The following is a 26,333-nucleotide window of genomic DNA, read 5'->3' on the forward strand; positions in this document are numbered from 1 at the left end:
CCCTATCTTTAAAATGGGTAGTATAATAAACTATCATTATGAGGGAAAAGAGTCATTTAACTAACAACTTAGTAAGCTTAGCATCCAGTCTGATTTGGGGTACATAATAGTCACTGCTGCTAGCTGTATAGTCAAATCCTACGTAAGGAATTACTGATAAATACTGATTTATTTATATTTATTTATAAATACTGATTTATTTATAGCATAAATACTGATAAATACTGATTTATCCTAAAATCCACCTCTACTTTTGTAAAATACATTATTTTTAGTAGGCACTTCAGCATTACTCTGCTACCTACATGTAATATTAAAAAAAGTAATGAGCATGAAGTATGAGAAGACATAGGGACTAAATAAAAATTGACTTTCAATTTTCTCTTCACACTTAACCAGGAAAAGCCAAAGCTCTAGACCTTGGGTTTCCCAATTATAAAACTCTTAATATTCCTTCTAACATTTCTTGGAAAGTTGCATACACTCCTTAAAAAAAAGAAAAGAAAAGATCATAGGATTCCTCCAACTACAGAAAAATTTTATTAGCTACACTAAAAAACATGAGGGCAAAACATTTTAAAGTATTAGAGAAAGTATAAATCTGTATTTGAACTAACAGATTTAACTGGGAAAGACAGGTGGGATAAAGTGTACACGTCACTACAAATACATAGCTTAAGTTATAAAACCATAAATTTTTAGGAGTTAAAGTCCCTGAAGTCTCACAGGAAAAACTGATAATTCAGGCTATTAAGGCAGGGGGCGTGGGGGGAGACAATGCCCCGGTATTCTGCAGAAAAAAAAAAAGGTGCCCAGGAGACTAACCATACAAAGAAATATTTCAGTGTATCTAGTGCTTACTGAAAAAATGTGCTTAGAGGCAACTTAATAAACAATCCTGAAATATTAGGAGAAGCACATATACTTAATAAAACCTTATTTTTCACCAAGAAGATCCTGTACAAGTGTGTTATATCCACTATATCATTTTGTTGAATTCTATCATACATGTTAATTTTAAAGAAAAGGAAAAATAGAAAATAAATGCTGACATTAAAAGGTGATGAAGAATAAAAAGTTCTGCTGCTTTCAAGAACACTAGAAAGCAACCTTAAGTGCAAAAAAGAAGTGAGCTATATCCCATCATGTGCCATTAAGTGACCCACTCCAGCTGATTTATAAACTCTAGAAAATTGGGTGTGGGAGTATTTAAGTTATAAATAAAAAAAGATGATCGGAGTCTTATCTAGAGACTAGTAAAACTGGAGCAATTTGAGAAAATAAACTTCAAAGGAAGGGATTGCACTGAAGGGGTTAAATTGCACCAAGTTATATATAAAAGCTTATATTGCTTAGGTCCTATAAAATCATGTAAGAAACATGAAAACCAACATCTAACACTAAAACATTTAGAAAGCCTGTGCTTAAGCATTAAAAAAAAAAAAAGGAAAAAATAAAATTATAACCATTTAATAATCATCCCATTTTCATATGAGGCACTCATCACTACACTTAACACAGAATATATATAATTTATCAGACAGAAGCAAAATCTCTAAGCTTCTCCCTACCTTAGGTTTTTAGTCAAAATGAATGCAAACAATCACGTGGGATTCAGCCAAGCAGTGACGTTAAATTCTGCTCTGTCAGAGAGAGCATCTGTCAAGCCCACATTTAAACTGCTGCCTGCCTGTGCAGCAGCTGAGGAACCGTGGATTTCATATTACAGACTAAAACCTCAGAACTGCTCAAAATCCTTCCTGCAGCTGCCAGGCAACAGCGAAAGAGAGTTAAATCCTATTCTATTCCAATACAATCGAAGCACTACATTCTAGCTCTGGCTGCTTTACATTGCAGCTCAGTGTTATTACTAGAAATATGGATACTGAGAAGAGAATACAGCACTGCATTGTCCGGCCAGGAAAACAGCAGATGTAAAAAGCTTCAATGCATCAACTGTCGGCAAGAGTCAACAGTGCTCCGAATACAGCGGACAACTAGAGCTCTTTTGTTTAAAGAACGAGAAAGAAAATGAAAGAAAGGAAAAATCTCAGATGATTAGGACCCATATGAACAAGGAGGGTAACTCGAAGACAAGCAGACAGATGGACACTTTGGATACTGTGAAAAGCAATCGCAGGAGGCAGACTATTGGGGGATGTGCGCATGTTCGATAGCATCTTTTTTGCTGAAGTGATGGCGTGCCAAAAGTATTTTCAGTGGGCATAATCCTCTCCACATAAATGGCCTGACCAAGGAAGGTATGTCGATATCTTGTGTGTAATATTCATTTAAATGTATGTTACCTTTTCATAGCTGGGGAGGCACTAATATCTGATAAACAAGTTCCTCCAGTTCACCGTCCTTGAAACTATGAAAGGGTTTCTAGATATATGATTTTAAAATCTGTCATTGTGAAAGCTGTCATTGCTTTACTCAAGTAAATATGTAGTTTGAAATAATTTTGGATTACGAATGTACAAAAGAGAGAAAAGGATAAGAATGTATAAAAGAGAGAAAAGGCAAATAGTAGTAACAAGACGTTAAAGGATTCTCGGAGAAATTAAACTTAAAAAGAAAAAAAACTGTAGCCCTCTAAAGAAAACACAGCAAGCCTCTATCAAATTAGGTCAAAATGAATTCTTATCTAGTAAATTAAAGTGATCTCTTAAAAGCAGCTATCAAAAGAGACAGTGCAGTGAAATTATATTAAAGAGTATCAAAGATGGTCTTAATATTAAGAGCTTTTTTCAAAGTCCTTTTAAAAACACGTTATTAATATATAACAGCTTTTACTAACAAATATCTTCCCTCCGAGATTCATCTCCCCAAATAAAGATAACAAACAATCTAAGAGAGTATCAACAAATACTATTATAGAGCTATAAGAATACTAAAAGGAAAGCATTTGCATAGGATCACATAAGGCAGTGTGAGTTTTATGCAGAGCACACCACCACAGTAGATTTGCATGTTATTACAGTGTCCATGAATGCAACTTTAAACAAAGAAATATCAATAGTTGGTAAAAATTCCACTTGAAAAAGTGACCTTTCATTTTAAGCAACTGACAGATTCTAAATAATCAAATGTAAGATTATTCTTGATAATTTTTAAAGTGAAATTCAAAAGAGAATATGAAAATAATGATATAAAAATATTCATGAACAGCAATAAAAGGACAAAAATTAAATCTAAACGTACCTACTGTGCTTCAAGGCTATATTAACATGTACTAACGAACTACCATCAATGGTATGTGTGTGCTGGGCAGAAATAAATTTAATAAACTAAACAACAATCACAGAATAGCAACTCATGGCTCAGGAACTCAAATTCAAAAATTTTGTACAGCTCTATCACAGATCCTGATGTTGTTCAACCTCAGAACACAACTCAATAAGCTATTAAATAATAATCACAAAAGGCAAACATTGTAAAAGACATATAAGCATTACATTCTAAAATTAAAATTATACAAGTTTATCAGGCCCTATTACTATCACATCTCACTGCCATACCATGAATTTTTATTCCACTATAGAATGAAATCAGATGGTATTAAGTAAAAAAAATATAGTTCTGAAAAATCTCAAGTCTCTTTTAGAGCCTTTTCTCTCAATGTTAACAGCACCAATTAAACATTTTTATAAGCCAGATATCTCAAAAGCACAGAATTTTTTTTTAATTCAAGCACGAATAAAATCTAGGACTGTGCTAACACAAAATAACAACACTTTTAAAAGCCAAATGATAAAAAACTGTGTGTGTGTGTGAGAGAGAGAGAGAAACAGAGAGACAGAGAGAAAATGAGTATGTGAGAAGTAACTGAACATTTCAGTTAACAATCTCTCCACGAACTTCAATTCATAAGATGTAAATACACATTAATAACTTGAAAAAAATCATCAAAAAAACCCTAAGCTAAATCAAACATAATTCTATGCTGAAAATGCAGAAGTGCAAATTATTTAGACTCCTACAATATTTTAACTTTTCTTTCATGTTCCCACTTTTTAAGAATTAAAACACAACAGGCAGTAACTGGATAATAATTTTAACTCTTAATAAGAGGAAGAACAGTTACTTTAATTTTACTTTCTTTTTAACAGAAAAATTGTAAATACCTGAGAAACTTTTAATAAAGAAATGTTTAAAGCTAGACACATGTACTTCATTTATCAATGGGAGATTACCAACTGAGTAAATATGAATTTAAAGCCTGGTGAGCTTAATATTTACAAACATACAAATATAATGAATTTAAATTAAGATGCATCTCCATCACCTATTGCTACAAAATCATATAGGACCATAAACTATATATTTATGCTAGATCACAATATATAATAATATACTGTTTTCTATAACATAGAAATACTAGAGATATCATTTCAGGTATACTTCTTTCAAAAAATATTAGAATTTATTATTATGATATTTGCCTTCATTCATTTCTTCAGTCATTTATTCAGAAGTCTGACCTTATATTTACTGCTTCTTAAACCATCGAATTTACACTTTTAAAAGACATAAATGATGGGACTTCAACCAGATACCAAGCATATAGCAACAAAAAAGGTGACACATTAACTTAGTTTGGGAATATTTGAAATAGATTACCAAATAAATTTTTTAAAACTTTTCCTTTAAATTTATATACATAACCCTTATATCTAGTGGCTTCTTTATGGAGTAGAAGAAGAATCATTACTACTTATCAAATATTTCATGTGAAAATAAAAGCTTAGAAAGAGTTTTCTGCACTAAATAGAATGGCCAACTATTTGCAAGTACTGGAAGGAAAAAAAAACTGAATGTCTAAATCAGAACACTCACTTATTTTCAGGTTAGTTCACAGCAGAACTATGTTTGGCTGGTACAGTAAAGATCCTTGGTCTTTATTATAGTAATGTGAAATTAAAATTCATGTAAATTAACTCTAATAAATAGCCAACTAGGTTCTATGTTTTTAAAACACCAAACTTTAAAAAAAAAGAGTTTGTATCATAGACAATGACTGAACAATATTTTCCATTTGAGAACCATAACTTCTAAAAGTACTACATAATTTCAGATACTAGAAATTATCAAAAGCTGGCGCCCTTTACTATTATACTTTGGAAATTTGCTCCAATTCCCACCTACTTGCTCCTCCTAGTGGCTGCTGCTAGAATAGTACTTTCATTCATACATGTCTAACCCTTTCAATCAGTATTTTCCAAATACTTCATACTATACACGTGAATTTTCCTGTAATTATTCAGTTATATGAGGACTTCCATGTAAATGCCATTTCCCCAAGATAATTAAGCTTCATGTCAAGGTTAAGCAAATTTGGCATTAAGCTTGAATCTCTTAATAACCATAGGCCACACAAACAGATATACAGGCACAGAATTTTAAATAAACGTTACTACATTAAATTTAACTGACTAGTTTTCTTTTGTGTAAGAAATAATTTTCATCAAAAAAATTAAAAAAAATTAAAATTAGTTATCAGCCCCCTTCTCAACAAGTTTTTTTCCTCTTTAAACAGAAATCAAGCTACAGCTCCTTTTACCCACCTCTACCCTCGTATCTTGATCCAGAAAAACTAAAAGCCAAAAAACATGAACAAATTTGTGCTACGTACTGAAAAATCTTGTTCAAAGATAACACCACCAATTTTTAATAGGTAGCATCATGAACCTCCTATACTGACATCTCAGAATCTTTTTTAAAATCTAGGGTTTTTTAGTATCATGCTACCAGAAGTCCTAAAAATGTACAAATTCTCTGCTCACAAATGTAGAACACAGCAAAATTCAAGAATCTTTTAAAATGCACTTTGTAAAATTTCAGATTTTAAACTGCTGGCTATGATAGTACCTAGTGCCTATATTTTGTAAGAAATCTGAAAGGACTGTTCAAAGTAGTTCTTTGTTTAATTCTAACATGAAGACTCAACTGAGATATGTGGTAGTGTTCTGCCAAGGCCAAAGATAATTAAAGGATAATTGCTATATTTTAAAAATTAATCTTAAGTCTAAGAAAGGACAATGATCTGAATACCTCATCTTTGAAGTGGAAGGTTAAAATCAGAAAGAGTATTTGAAAATGTTCATCATTTATTACTGTCTTAAAATCCTCTATTGAAGTTACTGGACCCTGAAAATTAATTTTGACAGGTGCATCTTCTCATTGACTTTCTCAACACAGTAGGGGCCAGTGGAAACATGCCAAGCAGTGTACTGTGACTAACGGAACTCTGCCATAATCAACCTTGCACCGTCTGTCCCACAACTGATACATGACCATTTTACAAAAAAGGCCACTGACTGTGCACCATACCACCAATGGTATGTCAAATCAATTTTAATTAATGCCAATAAATTTTCCATCTGCTCTCAGGCCTTCTTACATGGCCTCTCTCAGGAATCTAGTAACATCCTTCTCTTCTACTGGCATACAACTTTATTTTTTTTTCCGACATACAACTTTTAAATCTTTAACTCAGGTATGACAGAGTTACTCAGACAATGAAATAACTGAAGAAAATTAATCCATCACTTCTCTCTTTGAAGTGCTTATACTGTCCTCAGTGATGTTACCAAGGGTAAGCAAATTATACACTTCATTCCTGGGTTATCGTATTTTCACAACTTACAAAATTCCTATTTGCCCTAATACTATTAACATCTGAAATCTCTTTTCAGGCAGTTCTGTAAATATTTAGCATTTTGTAAATTTTGATGTTTCATCTTTACAGAATGACTACATGGGAGACAACGTGGCTGAATTTAAAAATGATTACCAAAGAATAGTACTGATTCAGGAGAAGGAAACATTTTCTGCCACCAGTAGTATCTCATATCCCATTACTGGATATTTGCAACATGCTTCAGTGGAGGAGAAGACACTGCTGCTTTGCAAAGATGAGCTGGAATGCCAAGAGGTCTCTGTTCCGTACCCATCTTATTGGTGTACTTTCTCTAGTGTTCCTTTTCGCTGTGTTTTTATTTTTCAATCATCATGACTGGCTGCCAGGCAGAGCTGGATTTAAAGAAAACCCTGTGACATATACTTTCCGAGGATTTCGTTCTACAAAAAGTGAGACAAACCACAGCTCTCTCCGGAACATTTGGAAAGAAACAGTTCCTCACACTCTGAGGCCTCAAACAGCAACTAACTCCAATAACACAGACCTGTCACCACAAGGAGTTACAGGGCTGGAGAATACACTTAGTGCCAATGGAAGTATTTACAATGAAAAAGGTATTGGACATCCAAATTCTTACCATTTCAAATATATTATCAATGAACCTGAAAAATGCCAGGAGAAAAGCCCTTTTTTAATACTGCTAATAGCTGCAGAACCTGGACAAATAGAAGCTAGAAGAGCTATTCGGCAAACGTGGGGCAATGAAAGTCTAGCACCGGGTATCCAAATCACACGAATTTTTTTGTTGGGCGTAAGTATTAAGTTAAATGGCTACCTTCAACGTGCACTACTGGAAGAAAGCAGACAATATCATGATATAATTCAACAGGAATATTTAGATACATACTACAATTTGACAATTAAAACACTTATGGGCATGAATTGGGTTGCAACCTACTGTCCACATATTCCATACGTTATGAAAACTGACAGTGACATGTTTGTCAACACTGAATATTTAATACATAAGTTATTGAAGCCAGACCTGCCTCCCAGACATAACTATTTTACTGGTTACCTAATGAGAGGATATGCACCCAATCGGAACAAAGATAGCAAGTGGTACATGCCACCAGACCTCTACCCAAGTGAACGCTACCCTGTCTTTTGTTCTGGGACTGGTTATGTTTTTTCTGGAGATCTGGCAGAGAAGATATTTAAAGTTTCTTTAAGTATCCGTCGTTTGCACTTAGAAGATGTTTATGTAGGGATCTGTCTTGCCAAGTTGAGAATTGATCCTGTGCCCCCTCCCAATGAGTTTGTGTTCAATCACTGGCGAGTTTCTTATTCAAGCTGTAAATACAGCCACCTAATTACCTCTCATCAGTTCCAGCCTAGTGAACTGATAAAATACTGGAACCACTTACAACAAAATAAGCACAACGCTTGTGCCAACGCAGCAAAAGAAAAGGCAGGCAGGTATCGCCACCGTAAATTACACTAGAGAAGACAATTTTTTTTTTCAAATGTGCAATCTGTAAAATATTGCTAAAAGCATGTATAGTTAAAACTGATTACATCCATAGGACAAGTTTTAGTTAAAACTCATCACATAAAGGAATTCAAAAATTATTTTTTAAATTTCTGAAGGTAATTCTTAAAAATACAACATTATATAACAGAAAGGTATCCCAAAAGAATCTATTAAAAAAAACTGTATAAAGGGATTCTGTGTATTAACATGCAATAACAAGCATGCATACATCAATGGTTCGAGGCTTATGTTAAGGGCCAGTAAGATGTATTTGCATATATTTTTCACACAAATTTTAATTTAAGAAATGGAGATAGTCAAAAGACCCTTCATTTTAGAATTAGTTTTTCATTTTAACATATAATTAAATGTAAATAAAACATTACTGTCAATCTTAAGGAAACTTCGTAATTGTGCAAAGGACAAATTTTCTGACCTATTCGAGGGTTCTAAAACTATATTCTACGCAATAAGATTTAGTTGCATTAGTCCATAAAACACATTTATGAAATTCAGATGTTTCGTCAATGCAATTCTCATCTAAGTATTTACCTTTTTAAAACAACTGACACATTCATTTTCTTTTATTAGTACATATATCGGGGGAAATTATTTTGACATGATGTGATAAAATGTGAAAAACCAATGTGTCTCAGGCTCAAGTTTTTATAAGAAAAAAAAAAAAAAGGTAAATGTTTCAAAATAGTTTGTTTCCTGGTTGGTGTTAAGGGCCAAGCTAGCACTTCAATGAGTTGTTGTATTAGATCAGTTACTGCACTCTTAAGGAGTACTACCACTTCAAGGATATCTGTAAAAATATATCATGTTCCTCTAACGGAAGCAAAAGTAATTACAGGCAAAAAGAGAATGTACTGTTGAAAAAAGATACAGGTAGAGTGCAGCAGCAGTTTCATTCGATACATTTTTAAGATGCATGTCTGCCAAACTGCAACATATGGGAAGTTTATTTCCTGACAGCAGGTGTACACATGCCAATACTTAATCATTTTATGGCACCTACTTCTTTCTCAGAGTGCCAAGTTTACAAACCTGCAGTTTTTAATTTGGTAGATGACAATGATTCTGCGTCACCAATTTCAAACCTTTTTTTGGAGGGATGGGGAAAAATTACAAATGTTTAATGAACACTTGATGCTAGGATGACAATGTATACGATGCACTTTTCCCAAGTTTTTAATAAAAAAAAAAAAAAGGTAAACGAAGAAATCTTTACTGAGTGTTACAGTACAAATAATTTTGTTTGGCTCCATTACAAATTTTAAAACGAAGAAATAGTAACCTACTACGTTTAAAAGTGTTTTTATTTCATAAAAGTACATAAAACTTAATCTTAATCTAATGAAGATATTACTCATCCTAATTCCAAAGACAACCATTTTTATCCTTGATTCTATTTTAAAGCGATATTGTACCTAAACAGAATTTTTATAATTGTTAAAGTTCAGACCCACATAAACTATTTAAGTACTTACCATTTAATATTGTTGAATTCTATTCATACTGAATTTATCTCCCATTTTCAATTTAGTAATCTAAGTATTCTATTCTGCATAGAATAATTTTGAAAGCTAAGCTATATAATACCCCCAGCTCTTGTTTAAGTTCATTTTTCACTTAATTTATAAGTGAATCTATAAGATTATAAAAAGACTAAAATTACTAAATGCCGAAGTTACTAAATAAAAGTCACACTTAAGAGGGTAGTTCCAAATCAAATAAGTAAATCTGATGAGAGACAAAAATAACTCTTCCTTCAATGTAGAGTAATTCATTTCTATTTCAGAAGTTAGAAAAAGGGGGGGAAGTATATGTGTATGCATGTATGCGTACATGCGTACGCACCCAGAAACAGAACCCAAGCACTTCTTGCCTAAATTATGATTACAGACTAGGATCTTTAAAAGATAGCATATTCCTTCTGGAAAAATTCAAGTTTAAAAAGATGACTTATGAAAAACAGAATTCTTAACAAATATCTAAATTTCTCCCAACTCAGACATCAGTTTCAAATCATTTTAATATCCCCGAGAATACGATCTTAAGAACTGACAGTAAGCTAGTAACACTCTGTTCTCAAAGAACACTGGATCAAAAAATATAGTTTCCTGATACTGCTGAAAATCTTTATTTTAAAATAAATATTCTATAATTTATTTTTGTCCCTCCACTCTCAATATGCAAGATTAATTCTTCAGAAAATATGAATTTTTACATTATAATATCAACATCTCACGAAGTATTAACTGTGTGTTATTCATGCCCAGTACTATATGATTTTTTTATTATCCATGAAATTATAATTTAAAATTATATTTGCATTGCATTTGGTCAAAGAAAAAACTCAGGAACAACTATGTAATCTTTATGAACAAAGTGATAAAAATACCAAAACTTTCAAGTTATACTAGTTTGTTTTGATCAAGATTATAGGTGATGAAATTCTAATTTAAGCAAATAATTTAAATTTCTCACCTCTTAGTATGCAGCAGAATCATATAATCTCAACTGGAATCTTACTGACATCTATTAACCAAAAACCCCTATAAAAATAATAACAACAATGGCAGCAGGAAACTATTTACTGATAAATTTTATGCCTGGTTCTGTGTTAAACCACTTTACATACGTGATCTTATAGAATCCTTACAAATAACACTAAGAGATGGGAAAGGAAGACTCATTCAAGAAGTTAAATAGCTAAGATCACACAGCTAGTAAAAAGGAGCAGAGTTCCACCTTTAAGACCATGTTCTCAACCACTATGTTATTCTGCTGTATATTGCACATATGACACCTGTTATAAAGTCTAAAGAGCTAAGCAAAAACAGCCTGTCCTCTATTCTACTATTCTCTGATTAATCTTCATCTTTTGCCAAGGAACTTCAAAACCATTTTCTTACACTGGAGGAGCACCTGATGTTAGGTGCAAATAAAGTGAAGGGTAAAGAGAGGAAATCTGTTCCCTTTGTTATTTTCTTTTCCATTTCAATTATTTGTATCTGTTGGGCAAAACCTTAGAAAACTCTAAGCATTACAGTTTATCTCTTGCTTCTTCGGACACTGAGATCATTGTATTCACATCTGTAAACAACAGGCAATGTTGCAGTTAGAAATTATAAAAAGATGGCTATCTGCAGCACAACTGGATCACTTCTAACAAACGAAAGTGACACTGTATTTACTCACTCTACTGGTTAGTTCCCCACTGTTTTGGGATGAGGTGGTAAAAACCTTTTACCTAGCTGATTTTAAGTTTTGGGTTTGTTTGTCTTTCCATTTTCTACTGCTCAACTACAAAATTTAACTATTAAATTAGCATATGTTTAAAAAGATAAAAAGAATATTGCTACTTAGCATACATTTTTAATATACCTCAAAAAGATCAATTTATCACTTAAACATTATTCTCAGAAGATAGGTAATGCACACAAATACTAAAGCAAAGTGACATTTTGAGTTTTAGGAAGAAACCTGTCCTGCAATTCATCAATACACAAAAAAACACCCTCCTCTAAGCATGACATGACTATAAATCTTCCTACTTTCAAGATACAATATATCAGAAGAAGGAAAAAAAAAACAAATACAAAAACAAAACAGTTCTGTACCTATAGGAATTGTTTTCTCTCACTTTACCAGAGCAAATGTCTGAGCTAAAGAACAACTGGAGCTAAAGCAATTGCCTCAGTCTGTTTATTAATGTAATTATTTCAAATTCCAGCTGAATTCTAAGGTCTAAATGTGAATATCTCACTTTCATCCTGAAAAAACAGGTTAAGAGCATTATAAAAAAATACTAAACAACAGAAAACTAATGTTATATGCAAAATCTTGAATTCATGCTTTTGAGTTTTTTTAAAAAATATGAATTTATACAAAAGAATAAAACTAATTAAAGTATCTGTCATAACTAAAATGCTACTAAAAACATATTAGAATGTAGATAACAGAATTAACATGAGATTCTGATGAATCAAGACAGTGTGTGGGGGCGCCTGGGTGGCTCAGTGGGTTAAAGCCTCTGCCTTCGGCTCAGGTCATGATCCCAGGGTCATGGGATCGAGCCCCGCATCGGGCTCTCTGCTCAGCGGGTAGCCTGCTTCCTCATCTCTCTCTGCCTGCTTCTCTGCCTACTTGTGATCTCTGTCAAATAAATAAATAAAATCTTTAAAAAAAAAAAAAAAAAAAAAAAAAGACAGTGTGTGTTTTCTAACACACTCAAGGTTTAAAACAAGTTAATGAAAACACACTATAAACATAGTAGTTTATTTAAAGGAATTTAATAAAACTGTTTCCACTTATGAGTTAAAAAATAAATACTACCAAGAAAATTAAAACTAGAAGAAATTACTGTAAGCCATAGCCAAAATCTACTTATTTTCAGGCAAAATTAAGAACAGAAATAAAAATGTTCAATGAATCCATGACTAGACATTGTTTTATGGTTCAATAATAGTCCTCAGGTGTCTCAGTAATAATTAGTAAAACCAGGAAAACAGTGTTCTAGAGTCTTGCCTCACTTTAATAAACTGCACTTTCATGTTTTATATGAAAAGATTCCAAGACAAAGTTCATCTAAAAAGAGGGCCAATGTTTTTGTTGTTTTCATTGAGAATTCACCTCAGTGATTCTTAAACTGAACTATAACTACAGAAAATAGAAAAATACATATATCTGCTCAATAGATCAACTCAAAGAATAAAAGGAATGTAGATAATCAGTCAAAAGCAAGATTAAAACAGTAATCTGAGAGTTTTACAGATAATACATATATAATATATACATAATACAATACAAATGGTAAAAAATTAACTCACAAAGGCAACAATTAAAAAATAAAGAATGATCACAAGTAATGAATTTTATGAAAAATATCAGACTTTTACCGAGAGGTATAAAAATTCTGACAATTTAAGAACAGACCATTTTCTTTTTACTTTTAATAAAAATGGCTATTCTTCCCCAATTAACAGTTTTCTTCACCTACATTTTCTAAATATTCTAGAAGAAAAACTGTTGTAATATAAAGGGTCAGTATAAGCCCAATCAAATCTTAATGAATATTTTTTGAAGTTTTTAGTGTGTGGATAGAAATCATGATATGAACATAAAGTTAATATGGAAAAAAGGTATCAGTAGCTAAGAAAATATTCAAAATAATCATAAAGAATTTACTATAAAGCAATAATGATTTTGGTTTATACTAACATAATAATTAGGTAGTTAAATAAGAAAAAATAATGAGGGGCGCCTGGGTTGCTCAGTGGGTTAAGCCTCTGCCTTCGGCTCAGGTCATGGTCTCAGGGATTTGGGATTGAGCCCCAAATGTGGTTCTCTGCTTGGCGGGGAGCCCGCTTCCCCCTCTCCCTCTTCCTGCCTCTCTGTCTACTTATGATCTCTCTGTCAAGTAAATAAATAAAATCTTTTTTTAAAAAAAGGAAGAAAAGAAAAAAATAATGAGACCTGAAAGAGATTCTAACATTTAGTAACCTGACATGATGAGCATGTTAGAATTTATTATTCCCCTACTGTTAAATAGAAACTGGTTGATGTCAAGACTTAATGCTTAAGATTCAGGTCAAGTCCTATACTATTACAAAAACAAATTTCAGGTGCAGCAAAGTACTATATATACTCTACTAATACTTATCAAACTTACCACATGCCAGATATTGTTAAGCATTTTAATGAGGGATTATGGGGACAATTTTATTGATCAAAGACTAAAAAAGAAATCAAACACAGAGAAAGAAATCAAGGCAGAAAATGATAAATAATACTAACCTCTACATAAACTTAGCTTTTGCCATAAACAAAATTAAAAGACAAAGGCAATCTGTAAATTGAGGAAATATTTACAATAACTGATGGTAGGACATGTGTCCTAATATAAAAAGAACTCTTACAAGTAAGAAAATAGTTTTGATATACAAAGAACTCTTACAAGTAAGAAAATATCAATATTCCAAAATATTTCAGACCATAAACCATAAATAAATCACAAACAACAAACAACAAACAAATCATCCATTAAGTAAAACACATTCGGACTCATCAGTAGTCATATAAACACACTTAGAAACTAGGTCCCATCTTTATTAAGCTGGAAGATATTTTTTAAAATAATAATTTATGCAGGTAGTGAAAATGAGAAAGTGCCCCACAGAGGCAGTATAAATTAGTATAGACTTTCTGAAAAGCAACTTAAAAATTTTTAACCAGGGGTGCCTGGGTGGATCAGCAGGTTAAGTGTCTGCTTTTGGCTCAGATCATAATCCCAGCGTCCTGGGATCGAGCCCCTACATCAGGGTGGGAGTGGGGGGTGGGGGTTCATGCTCAACAGGGAGTCGGCTTCTCCCACTGCTCCTACCCCCATCCATGCTCTCTATCAAATAACTAAATAAAATCATAAAAAAAAAAATTTTTAACCCCCCCAAAACAAACAAACAAAACTCAGACCTTTTGAGCCATTAGTCCAAATCTATTATAAGGCTAAACTGATCATGGAAAAAAACTTTAAATTTTCAAAATAGATGTTAAACGAACTGTGCTAGTTATATAATGGAATATTATAGTCATTCAAAACCTGAATTCAGAGACTAATAACAGAAAAACAATCACATGCTTTATGAAGCAAAAACAAAACAGAACAATATATATGGTTCATATTCCACAACAATACACATTTTCCCCCAGCCAAAAGAAAACCCCAGAAAATGTTAAAAAATAAATGTCATTTCTGGAAAATGGAAAAATGGGTATTTTCTTCTTCTATATTTCTGTATTTTTTAATCTTTCCAGGTTTAAAATGAATGAAAAAGTCATTAAGAAGCTAATGAGCATAGTATCAAAGTTTGTACTTTATCTTGCATTATTAGCACATTTTCACTGAAGTTAACTCTAATAAATTTTAAACATTTTTAAAGAACTTTTTAGAAGTAGAGATGACAATCAAAATTTTAATAAAATGACCAGACTAGAAGATCTCTGAGATACTTTTTTCAATTATTCAAACATTTTTTGAGAGTTTACAATCTGAGACACTATGACAATAACCTGTAGGATATGGTCTAAATTTAATAAATGATGTTTGGTTACTTAACCAGTTATAATAAAAAAGAATCACATCTGTTCTTCAATCATATATTAGAACAATTTCCAACCGGATCAAAGATCTAAATATCAATAAAGACACCAGTTCTATAGGGGGCAACTGAAAACCTTTGTAATTTGGGAGAAGACTTAACTTCCCTAAATACGACAAAACCCAGAAGCAGTAAGAGATTTATAAATACGATTACAAAAGATTCTGAAAGAAACTCTTGCATGGCAATAAAAACATCAGCAAAATGGGAAGACAATTGACAAGCTGAGTAAAGATAGTTGCAACCTATAAAAACTTATTATCCTCAATATACTGAAAAGATAAAGAGATCGAAAAGAAGGTGGAAAAGACCAACATTCTGATAGAAAAATGGGGGAAAATATTAGTTAACAGAGAAAGAAATGATATGCCCCTTAATCACCCTTAATCATCACCATATTATTGGGAATGCATACAAAAACCACTTACTAGGAATGCACACAAAAACCGCTAAGAAATCATTACTCACCTATCAAATTAACAAGTTAAGCCTGACATTATATTCTGTTGATAGACCTGTAGGGCAATAGACCCATTCATACATACCAGTGGAAACATAAATGGTACAACTTCTAATGGTGGGGGATTGAGAGTAGAATTTGATTAACATCCTGCAAAAGTACAGAACCATTTACCCCTTACTTACTGATTCTATACATCTAGGAATTTCTTCCCAAAACACAGTGATAACAATATGAGATAAAGGAAGCATGAAACTAATTACTGAGGCATGATTTGTAATAGCAGAGGACAGAAAACAACCTAAATGTCCATCCATATGGACCTGGTTAAATAAACCAAGGTACACTACAACATATTGGGACTATGTATCTCTAGTGGAATAGAGTCTATTAAGGAAAAAAAATTGCATCCAAATACTTTATAGTAAACAGTAAGATTAGTATTGTTACTCTGAAATTTTTACTGAAGTACCAGATAGAGCAAACAAACTATGCTAAAGTGTTTAGGAAATGCTATGAACTGAACTATTTAAGAAAATTTCTTCTTTCTACTGATTATCCAGATATATCCATGTTTATGCACATCTCCACTAGAACAGGTGTGGAAAAGCAAGTTTATTAAAAAAGAATAAAGGTTATTTATTCTCAAGGATATCACCATAAGAAGGATAAAAGTAAATAATGAATACAGGTTGGATTTACACACAGACACACACACACAAACATACATTTGGTAGGTAGAGAAAGGGAAAAAGCATGAGTGAGAGAATCATGGGGAACTCTGAGCATTAGAAAAGAAAAAAACATCAGACTCAGATCTGGATAGCCATTAAGCCTCAAGAAGGGGAAAACAGAGAACCATCATTAGAAGTACCAAATTTACAAAAGTTCTGGTTTTTTGTTTTTTTTTTTAAAGATTTTATTTATTTATTTGACAGAGAGAAATCACAAGTAGATGGAGAGGCAGGCAGAGAGAGAGAGAGAGAGGGAAGCAGGCTCCCTGCTGAGCAGAGAGCCTGATGCGGGACTCGATCCCAGGACCCTGAGATCATGACCTGAGCCAAAGGCAGCAGCTTAACCCACTGAGCCACCCAGGCACCCACAAAAGTTCTGGTTTAAGATGTATGTAAAAGCACAGAGTATAGACTGAAGAGGAGCTGCTTTTTTAAGCATTAAAAAGAAAAAGGTTATAACTGAGAGTATCAGATTTGAGTTACTACTGTGTATAGTTATTCTTAAACTCTACTCCTACAGAAAACTAGAGTTCCATCCATTGAAAATGCTATACTCCTAAAAAAGAATCATGATTTTTTAAAAATTCCAGAAAATTCCCAGGAGTGAAAGACTTCCTGTGGAAATCTTCCACCCCCAATTTAGAAAGTTCTAGAAGACTTTCAGTCAAGGTAGCCTGCCTTGCACTGGTCAAGCTAAGATATCAAAGACCCTCTCTTCTAGTAATTTGAATCTGAGAGAAAATAACATACACCCACATACAGAGAAAATGTAGCTAACTCACTTAAACTTCAGTACCGTGAAGAAATTCTCCATTAATTCTTATTATCCAGATCCCTAAAGCTGCTATGGTTCCTATTTCTTCTACCAACCTATTTCTTCTACCAACTGGTTCTCTGATTTTATGAGCTTGCCCATAATTTCCAATACTTTTTTCTTTGCTATAGTTAAGACTCCACTTTTGCTTGTAACCAAAGAATTGTAACTGAGAGAAATGCTACCACCAGCAAATTTTGAAGTAATAAAATAGCTCCTGTGATGATTCCATAATGCTCCATAAGACCATGCCCTCTATGTATTCTGCCATCTGAACAAATCAGGAATGCAAAGGTGTACAAGAACAACTTCTCTGTTAAAGCAAGCTGAGGAGCACATGGGGAGCTCGGTCAGTTAACAGTTAAGTGTCCGACCCCTGGTTTCAGCTCAGGTCATGATCTCAGGGTCCTGGGACTGAGCCCCATATAGGGCTCTGCTCTCAGTGGTGAATCTGCTTGAGAATTCTCAACACCTCTACCTCTGCCCATCCTCCCCTCTCTAAAAAATCCAACTGAGACTATATTGCTATAAATACCTTATTACTGAGGAGAGGTCAGGGAAACAGGGTTTGGTACTTGGTTTCCTAAAGTCATACCACCATGAAAGAGAGCCAACACTTCTGGAAAGTAACCACAAAAACTGAATGCCTGAGCCTGATAAACTGTAAAACGTTGTCTGACCTTAGAAACTAATGAATAGGGAGGACAGGCCTACACCGTTTCACATTTGCTATTTAAAGTTGTATTTCTTAAAAAAATCTGTCTCCTGACAAGGTAAAAAGCAAACAAAAGCAAAAAACAAACTAAAAACAGCTACAACCTTCTTCCTGGTAGGTTTATTCAGGAGAAGAGAATAAATGACTCCTCTACTCTAAGAGAGAAAACTAATAGCTGAGGAAAAATTAAGATAATTTTTACAAAAATAAAATGAATCTTTAAATCAAACTTCATAAGCATTAACCCCAAATTTAAACTATTTATATGGTCTGAGTGTCTATAGGTACACCTACTGTTAATTTACAGTATGTTTAAATTGAAGTTATCTTCTCTCATCTTTAAATTTAATGCCTTTTTCATCATTTCATGTTCCGGTTAGTGGCCCTCCCCAGTCAGTGGCCACATGAGAATACCAAGAGTCACCGATGCCTTCTCTTGTTATCACCATACAAATCTATCCCTAAAACCTGGATTCCTAATGGACCCCACTCCTTTTCATCTTACTCCTCTAGTACTTCAAATGAGTAGCTCTCACTTGACCCTGCAATACCTTCACAATTGGGTTTCCTCATATTCATGCAATATTTCCCATTCTACAGCCAGAATATTACTTTAAAAACAAAAAGCTATTCACATCATTCCAGTGCTTCAAAGGCTTCCCAATGTTCTTAGGAAAAAGACCAAAATCCCTGAAATCCTTGGCCAGCCACAAGATCCATAAATGGGTCTCCTCCTTGCTAATAATCTCTATGACCAATCGTTTGGTCCAATTTGTGCATTCTACTTTATTCTGTAAATTACCTCCTTCTTCCTCAAGATTAATTTTAAGGCAATAAACAAGAACAGCATCAAATTCTAGACTAGAAATACTGAACTGAAATCTGACTCAATGAAACAACCTCACCTTTTTGGCTTATAGCATTTTTAAAAATTATTTTTATTTACATATATTATTTGCCTCAGGGGTACATGTAAGTGAATCATCAGGCTTACATATTTCACCGCACTTACCACAGCCCATACCCTCCCCAATGTCCATAACCCAACCACCCTATCAGCTTATAGAATTTTTATTTTATTAGAAAGGAAAACTTTTTAAGGTATCAGATCAATTTTTCTCTATAGTGGTAAGATTCATTCACTGATTTCAATACAAACTGATACAAAAAGAAAGTATGAGTATCCTAGAAATAACAACTATGGTCAGTTATACAAACTTTAAATCCCTCGCAATCATCTTAGATTATACAGAATGGATTTACAAACTGCCTATCAAAACTTAATCATAAACAGAGACGCCATGGTGAAAGTGCTGATGATCAAGCTTATCAAAAGCCACATGTTTTAAAGGACTTCATATCACTGCATTTCTAACCAGGGATTATGATGCCTAAGAAGATCAAAAGCGAGGTTTAACTTTTCTCAATAATAAATTCAAAACAAATGAAACTGCTGGGCATTATTTCCCAAACAGACCAGTCTAACCATATTATATTCTAGAATTCCAACATTAGGCTAATAAAATTCTCAAGTCCAGTCCTCTTTAGGGTTGAAAAAACATCTGTAAGTCTGTTTAATTTATTTGATAGCCTAGGCATTGACTCATAAGCTATAGATACAACAATGGACAAAAATAATCATTAAGTTGTTGAGGTAAGACTCCTTTGACAGAAAAATATCCATTTAACAAATCTTCATAAAAATGAAAGGACAGGGCACCCGAGTGGCTCAGTTGGTTAGGCAACTGCCTTGGCCTCAGGTCACGATCCCGGAGTACCAGGATTGTGTCCCGCATCGGGCTCCCAAGCTCCATGAGGAATCTGCTTCTCCCTCTGACCTTCTCGTCTCTCATGCTCTTTCTCACTCTCTCTCTCTCAAATAAATAAATATAATCTTAAAAGAAAAAAAAAGGAAGGACAACTGTGTACCTGTCATTCAGGAAAAATGCACAATGCTTCACAAGTATATAACAGGGGATCTGACTTACTATGTGTTATGCAGGGTCAGAGAGCCTTCTGTGAGGAAATGTTAAAGCTAATGTCTAAGAAATATTAGATGTTAATCAGGCAAAGAGGGAACAATTCACAGAAGGAACAACAGGAACAATGGCCCTAAGGACCGAAAAAACAAAGACAAAAATAAAGAGAAAGATTAAGAACTGATGCTAGAAAGGTTAAAAAAGGAGGAGTAGGGGTTGGGGGCGGAGGAAACAGGTAAAACCACATTAAGACACAGCACATATTAAGAAGTAAGGTTTTTAACAAGATGGGATCAGGAGGGAGACAAACCATAAGAGACTCTTAATCTCACAAAACAAACCGAGGGTTGCTGAGGGAAGGGGGTTTGAGAGAGGGTGGTGGGGTTATGGAGATTGGGGAGGGTATGTGCTATGATGAGAGCTGTGAAGTGTGTAAACCTGGCCACAGACCTGTACCCCCGGGGCTAATAATACATTATATGCCAATTAAGAAAAAAAAGAATAATTACGGTTTTTTCATCCTAAGAGTAAAAAAAAAATCCATAGAAAATACAGCAATATTTAGAAAAAAGAAAAAAAGCTGAGGCTACTTCATGTCTAATGGCCTCTTTTTTTTTTTTTAAGATTTTATTTATTTAATTTGACAGACAGAGATCACAAGTAGGTAGAGAGGCAGGCGCAGAGAGAGAGAGAGAGAGAGAGAGAGAGGAGGAAGCAGGCTCCCTGCTGAGCAGAGAGCCTGATGCAGGTCTCAATCCCAGGACCCTGAGATCATGACCTGAGCCAAAGGCAGAGGCTTTAACCCACTGAGCCACCAGTGGGTGCTCCTAATGGCCTCTATCTTAACCGTTTCTGAAGCACTCTGGCTACGATGTGAAGAAAATACTGAAGAGACATATATGTACAGCAGAACAACTGTGAGACTACTGCACAATCCTAGGAAGATATAAAAATAATTTGGAGCACAGCACGGCAATGATAAGGAGAAAAAGAATTCCAGAGATGTTAGGAAGTAAGTCAACAGGCCTGCACGATGTCTAGATATTGGGGGGAGGGGGGGACAGGTGGCAAGGATGATGCCTAAAATTCTCAGCCTGGCACAGAGGAGATAATGATGCCATGTTTACAGAGAGAAAAAAAACACTGTATGAGATCCTGACTGACCAAGGAAGACACAATGAAGGGCTGTCAAGAAATATATAAAAGGACTGTGAAGTGGAAGTGAGGGCCAACATATTACAAAATCATTAATGACAATAATGAATTTTAAGTACTACTCTGTACACATATGAAAGAATGGAAAGTTAACTAAAAATACAATGTATAATATGAGCTTAGGAAACATTCATTAGTTTAACAAATACTTTTCAAGCAACAACTCTGCCAGATACTCTGATCTCAGAACTACACTAGACAGCAAGAAAGATGTGGTTCCTACCTTTAAATCCTCATATTCAATGAAAATTGTCGAGATAAACAAAACAGGATTACCAGAAAAAACCTGGAAGTTTTCCTGAGAAAGTGACCTTTGCACTAAGATCTGAATTATGAGGATCCAGTCTTATAAAGAGAAAAGGAAGAATGATTGAGAAAAACAGAACTGCAAAGACAAAGGCCAGGAGTTTTGAAAAAGTTGACAATTTTGCAGAAAAACAGAAAATAAACAATAAAACAATTGCAGCCAGGACCTTTCTTAAAATTTTTACTGTAGGGCAGGGGGTTGTGGGTCCTTAATCTGGAAGGGGCAAAAATAAAATTACAATTTTATTTTCAACAACCTCTAACAGAAATTAACATACCCTTAAACCTCAGTCATATTAACACTGGCATGACTCTGTCACCAAAAGAAATCAGGTGATTTGATATCACATTACAACTGTTACAGATATCTTGAAATATTGTGTACACTCCTCATACTTCAAAATTCTGGCATTTATTAGATTTGTCACTAGATCTTTTTATATAATGCATTAGTAGAGAAGCCCAAATTACTATGCCATAAATTTGTATTTTTAAAGTCTCTTGACAATTTTCTTTCAATACAATTGGACATCTTTATTTTATGTATTTTATTTTATGCATTAAAATATTATTCAGGGGCACCTGAATGGCTCAGTTGGTTAAGCTTCCAACTCGTGATTTCAGCTCAGGTCATGATTTCAAGGTAGTGAGCTCAAACCCCACATAGGGCCCCGTGCTCAGTGTGAAGTCTACTTATCCCTCTCCCTCTGCTCCTCCCCCTACTAGTGTTTCACTATGTCTCAAATAAATAAATAAAATCTTAAAAAATATCTGTTACCCAGAGAAAAGACTTATATAGGCTCCCAGGATTTACCAGTCCAACAAATGGGTCCATGCACCAAAAAAAAGACTATTACCTCTAATGTACAGGAAAACAAAAACACCTACTATTCCTTACAACCAAATGCAACTTTTGGTACTTGTTTGGGCCCTATTTCCAATGAATCATCTACAAAAAAAATTTTTTCAAAGAAAATGGAAAATGAAATGGGTGAAAGAGGATAAGTTTTTTTCTTTGGTAATGCACAATAATGTCTCTGTGTCTAAGTAAAAAGAATTTAGTATTTTTTTATGAGACTGACGCGCTGCCCACTGTGCTAAGAGGGCCACTGAATTTAGTATTTTTTTAGAAGTACAAAGTATGCAGGAACAGTGTCTGGGTTTTGCCTTATACTACTTCAGGAAAAAGGAGATGTGGAACATATGAAGAGTGGTTTAAAAATAATTACAGAAATCTGTGTGATGGGCAGATAGAAAAAAACATATTCTATTTTCTCTAATTATATTTATGTTTATAATTTTTTACAATTGGGCGGGGGGATTCACTGATTGCTTTGCAAAAAAGAAGTCCCCAGAGTGAAAAAAAAATTTACAAAGAAGCACTGTTATCTGAAGAATAAATAAAAGAAAGATGCCCTTTTCTTCAGTCTATCAGACTAATATCCCAGACTACCTAGGTCATCTGACTTGAGGGTGCGAGCTAACTAGGATTTTCCCCCACGATGTTCAGGCAAGACAGCAGCATTATTAACAACAGCTTTGGCACCATTCGTATCTTATGAGTATGCACTCCTTTGTCTAACAGTGCTCATTTCAAAGAAAAAAACAAACTTGCCATTATTATCAGCTGCCTGGTCCTAGAAAATTAGTCTCCGATCAAACTAGCACATCTTAGCATTGGAATTAGTGCTGGTTTAAAAAAAAAAAAAATAGTAAGTTACAGTCTTAAGTTAAAAAGTCCTAATGACATTTAGGCTTCACACTTAGGAGAACCTGACATTTGAAAGAACAGGGTAGGAGAAAAATGAGGGTAGCTAGGTAATTTGTGCTTCTTTACTAACTACCAATGCAGTGCCAGATCACTGGAATCTTCATGACTGCTAGAAAGCAAAAAATCTGGATCAGGGTAGGGGAATGCTGTAGTTAGGCACCTGGACTATACAAAATGGTTCCCAGGATGCCAAATAATGACTAATTGAAAAAGAACCCTTTCCGTTTTTGTAACTGGAATAGGCTATACACAGCTCTTGAGCTTAGCATATTTAACGGAGGAACACTAAGGGCGCTCTGCAGTCTGCAGGAAGGTGAGCTTGCTAATCCTCTCTTCTTATCCATGCCATTTACTCTGTTCTGCTCTCCTCACTCAACAGACTCATCAACTGCTCTTCTGTTTCTGCAGAAGTGTTTTCTCAGTCTGGCTGTCAGATCAAAAAAGATTATCTTTGTTCCCCAAATATCACATTCTCACACACCAGGAGAATGTGTTAACAAAATTCGATACATTCTTTTATTATGAGTTTTCTTAAAAAACAAACAAACAAACAAACCAAAAATCCATTTTATTTGGCTTTAAGCAATAAAAAATTCCTTAAAGACTTAAAGACTGATAAAATTTTAATTTCTTTAGTAGGAAATTTATAATTTTCTCATTGCTCTTAGTCTAAAACCCAAGCCCAACAATTTTCATTTAATATTCTTTTATATCCTAAGACAAAAAGAAATAATAGTTTTAACTACACTACACAAGCAATAGCCAGTATGCAAAACAAATGCCTCCTCTCTTACACATTTAACATTAAAAGTTAGTGTTCTTACTTAATGACTATACTAGTTATGTGTGTGTTTAAAATAGCATACTTCCTAAAATTCATTTAAATACCAATTCCTCAACCCATAAAATTCAACTCAAGTATTGACTGCTGGATTCAGTATAAAATTCATTTCTACCTTCTACATCAGTTCATGAAAATTTAACTTAAGGCAAGGATGGATTCCCTTAAAGGGTTCTGAGGGAGCATGGCCCTGCTGACACCTTGATTTCAGATTTCTGGCCTCCAGAACTGGGACAATAAATTACAAGCAAAAGAAAAAAAAAATTAAGCCTAAAGTTAACAATCTATAGCCTAGTAGATCAAATCCAGACCCTTCTTTATTTTTGTATGTCCCATGGGCCATAACTGGTTTTTACATTTTTTTAAGATGGAGAGAAAAAAAAATCAAATTAATATATACATTTTTTTCTTTAAGATTTTGCTTATTTATTTGACAGACAGAGATCACAAGTAGGCAGCGAGGCAGGCAGAGAGGGTGGGGGGAAGCAGGCTCGCTGCTGAGCAGAGAACCCTATGCAGGGCTCAATCCTAGCACCCTGAGATCATGACCTGAGCCGAAAGCAGAGGCTTATTAACCCACTAAGCCACCCAGGCGCCCCAATAATACTATTTCTCGACACGTAAAAATCACAAAATTCAAATTTCAGTATCCATAAAGGAAGTTTCACAGTTATTGGAATGTAATCATATTCGCTCATATACTGTAACTTTGCCTCCGCACCATTGCAGTTACATACTTGAGACGAAAACCTCTCATAATTTAGCACCGGTGAGTGGCACACAGCAAGAATGCAGTTTTATCATTTCATCCTATTTTAATTTTCTAAAAAGCATGTATCACTGCTCTTTTATTTGTTCGTTCCTCCTCCATTTATCACTGCACTGCATCCCCATAACCTATACTACTCCCCAGCATATGGCAGGCACACAGTAAATACTGATGGCACGAATGCAAAAGACAGAAGTTTGTGTCCCATATTTGTCCATACAGCAACATTAAAATTTTAACTACAAGTTTGGAACTTCCACCTACCCTTCAATTGATAACAATAAATCCAAAATGAGATGATAAAAAAGCAAATATAAAGAAAATAATCTAACAAAATTCCAGAAACACATTCCAAGTGACAGATATGCTCAGTTAGTATCACATGCTCATGTGCTGATATAAGCACTTATCAGTCTCTATCTGTATGAAAACACAGTTTTTCAGAGACAAAATACATATCAGAAACAAAATACATAAAATTTCATTAGACCAGGCTTACAGATTTACAGAACATTTACAATCAATTTTGGTGATACAGAACACCAACTTTGAACCACAAAAAGTCATCCTGTCACCAAAATAAATTCCATCCCTCTCATCAGATCAGTATTACACAAAATTTTACTCATTTATTATTATTATATTTGTCACTGAAAATTTGTGAAGATTGTATTTATCTCCTGTTATGTAAGCACCTACCTATAATCTCTGATTTTGCTTATCACCCTTAAGTTTGAAATATATACTATCTGGCCCTTTGCAGAAAATGTCTGCCAACCCTTGATTTTAATCATTACATTTAAGCCTTTTAAATCATTACAAACTAGAAAATGTAAGACAATAATGAAAACACTCTTAAACCATACAAATTCCTTTACATTAATTACTTTTGTTCATATCTAACTCTACATTTCTCTACACTCATTAAAACCAATTTCACAATAGTTTCTAAGAATTCAGCTCAGATAACAAACAGAGTGATTTTCGAAATTAGCTTTCTCTACAGACTTGATAATTGTTCAATGAATTTAACCTAAAATTACAAAGCAAAACAGAAACTTCTATTGCAGGGTAAAAGATGACTTGCTTACTTTTTTATAGGTAAGCACCAAAAATCAATACAGCATTAAAAAATAATAATAATAATAGCCTAAATAAAAATAGCAGTTTTTCACTGTAGACCAAACACAAATGTTAGCATACTTAGTTTAAGCGTACCAACAAAGACCTCAAGCACATTTTTATCATAATTATTTATGCATTTATGAGGGGGCAGATTATATGGGGGGATAGTCATTTATGTGTGTAAGAGAAAACTATTTTCACTCTCCTATTACTGAAAATAGTTCTGGGGCACCTGGGTGGCTCAGGGAGTTAAAGCCTCTG

General features: G+C 33.9%; 2 protein-coding genes across 4 annotated transcripts in view; one reads left to right on the forward strand and one right to left on the reverse strand.

Annotated features, from left to right (window-relative positions):
- The window catches only part of CDC73 (cell division cycle 73), a 120,713-nt gene that overhangs the window by 52,718 nt on the left and 41,662 nt on the right, over window positions 1-26,333 (reverse strand). The window lies entirely within an intron of this gene.
- B3GALT2 (beta-1,3-galactosyltransferase 2) lies at window positions 1,667-8,823 on the forward strand. Of its 2 annotated transcripts, XM_059146952.1 has the most exons (3): window positions 1,667-2,261; window positions 6,171-6,341; window positions 6,752-8,823. In XM_059146952.1, the coding sequence occupies exon 3, from the start codon at window positions 6,879-6,881 to the stop codon at window positions 8,145-8,147; it is 1,269 nt and encodes a 422-aa protein (XP_059002935.1). In that variant the 5' UTR covers window positions 1,667-2,261; window positions 6,171-6,341; window positions 6,752-6,878; the 3' UTR covers window positions 8,148-8,823. The 2 variants fall into 2 exon arrangements, with proteins under 2 accessions (XP_059002935.1, XP_059002933.1); XM_059146950.1 differs by lacking the exon at window positions 6,171-6,341.

This window comes from Mustela lutreola, chromosome 14 (genome assembly GCF_030435805.1).
Source record: "Mustela lutreola isolate mMusLut2 chromosome 14, mMusLut2.pri, whole genome shotgun sequence".
Lineage (NCBI taxonomy): Eukaryota > Metazoa > Chordata > Mammalia > Carnivora > Mustelidae > Mustela > Mustela lutreola.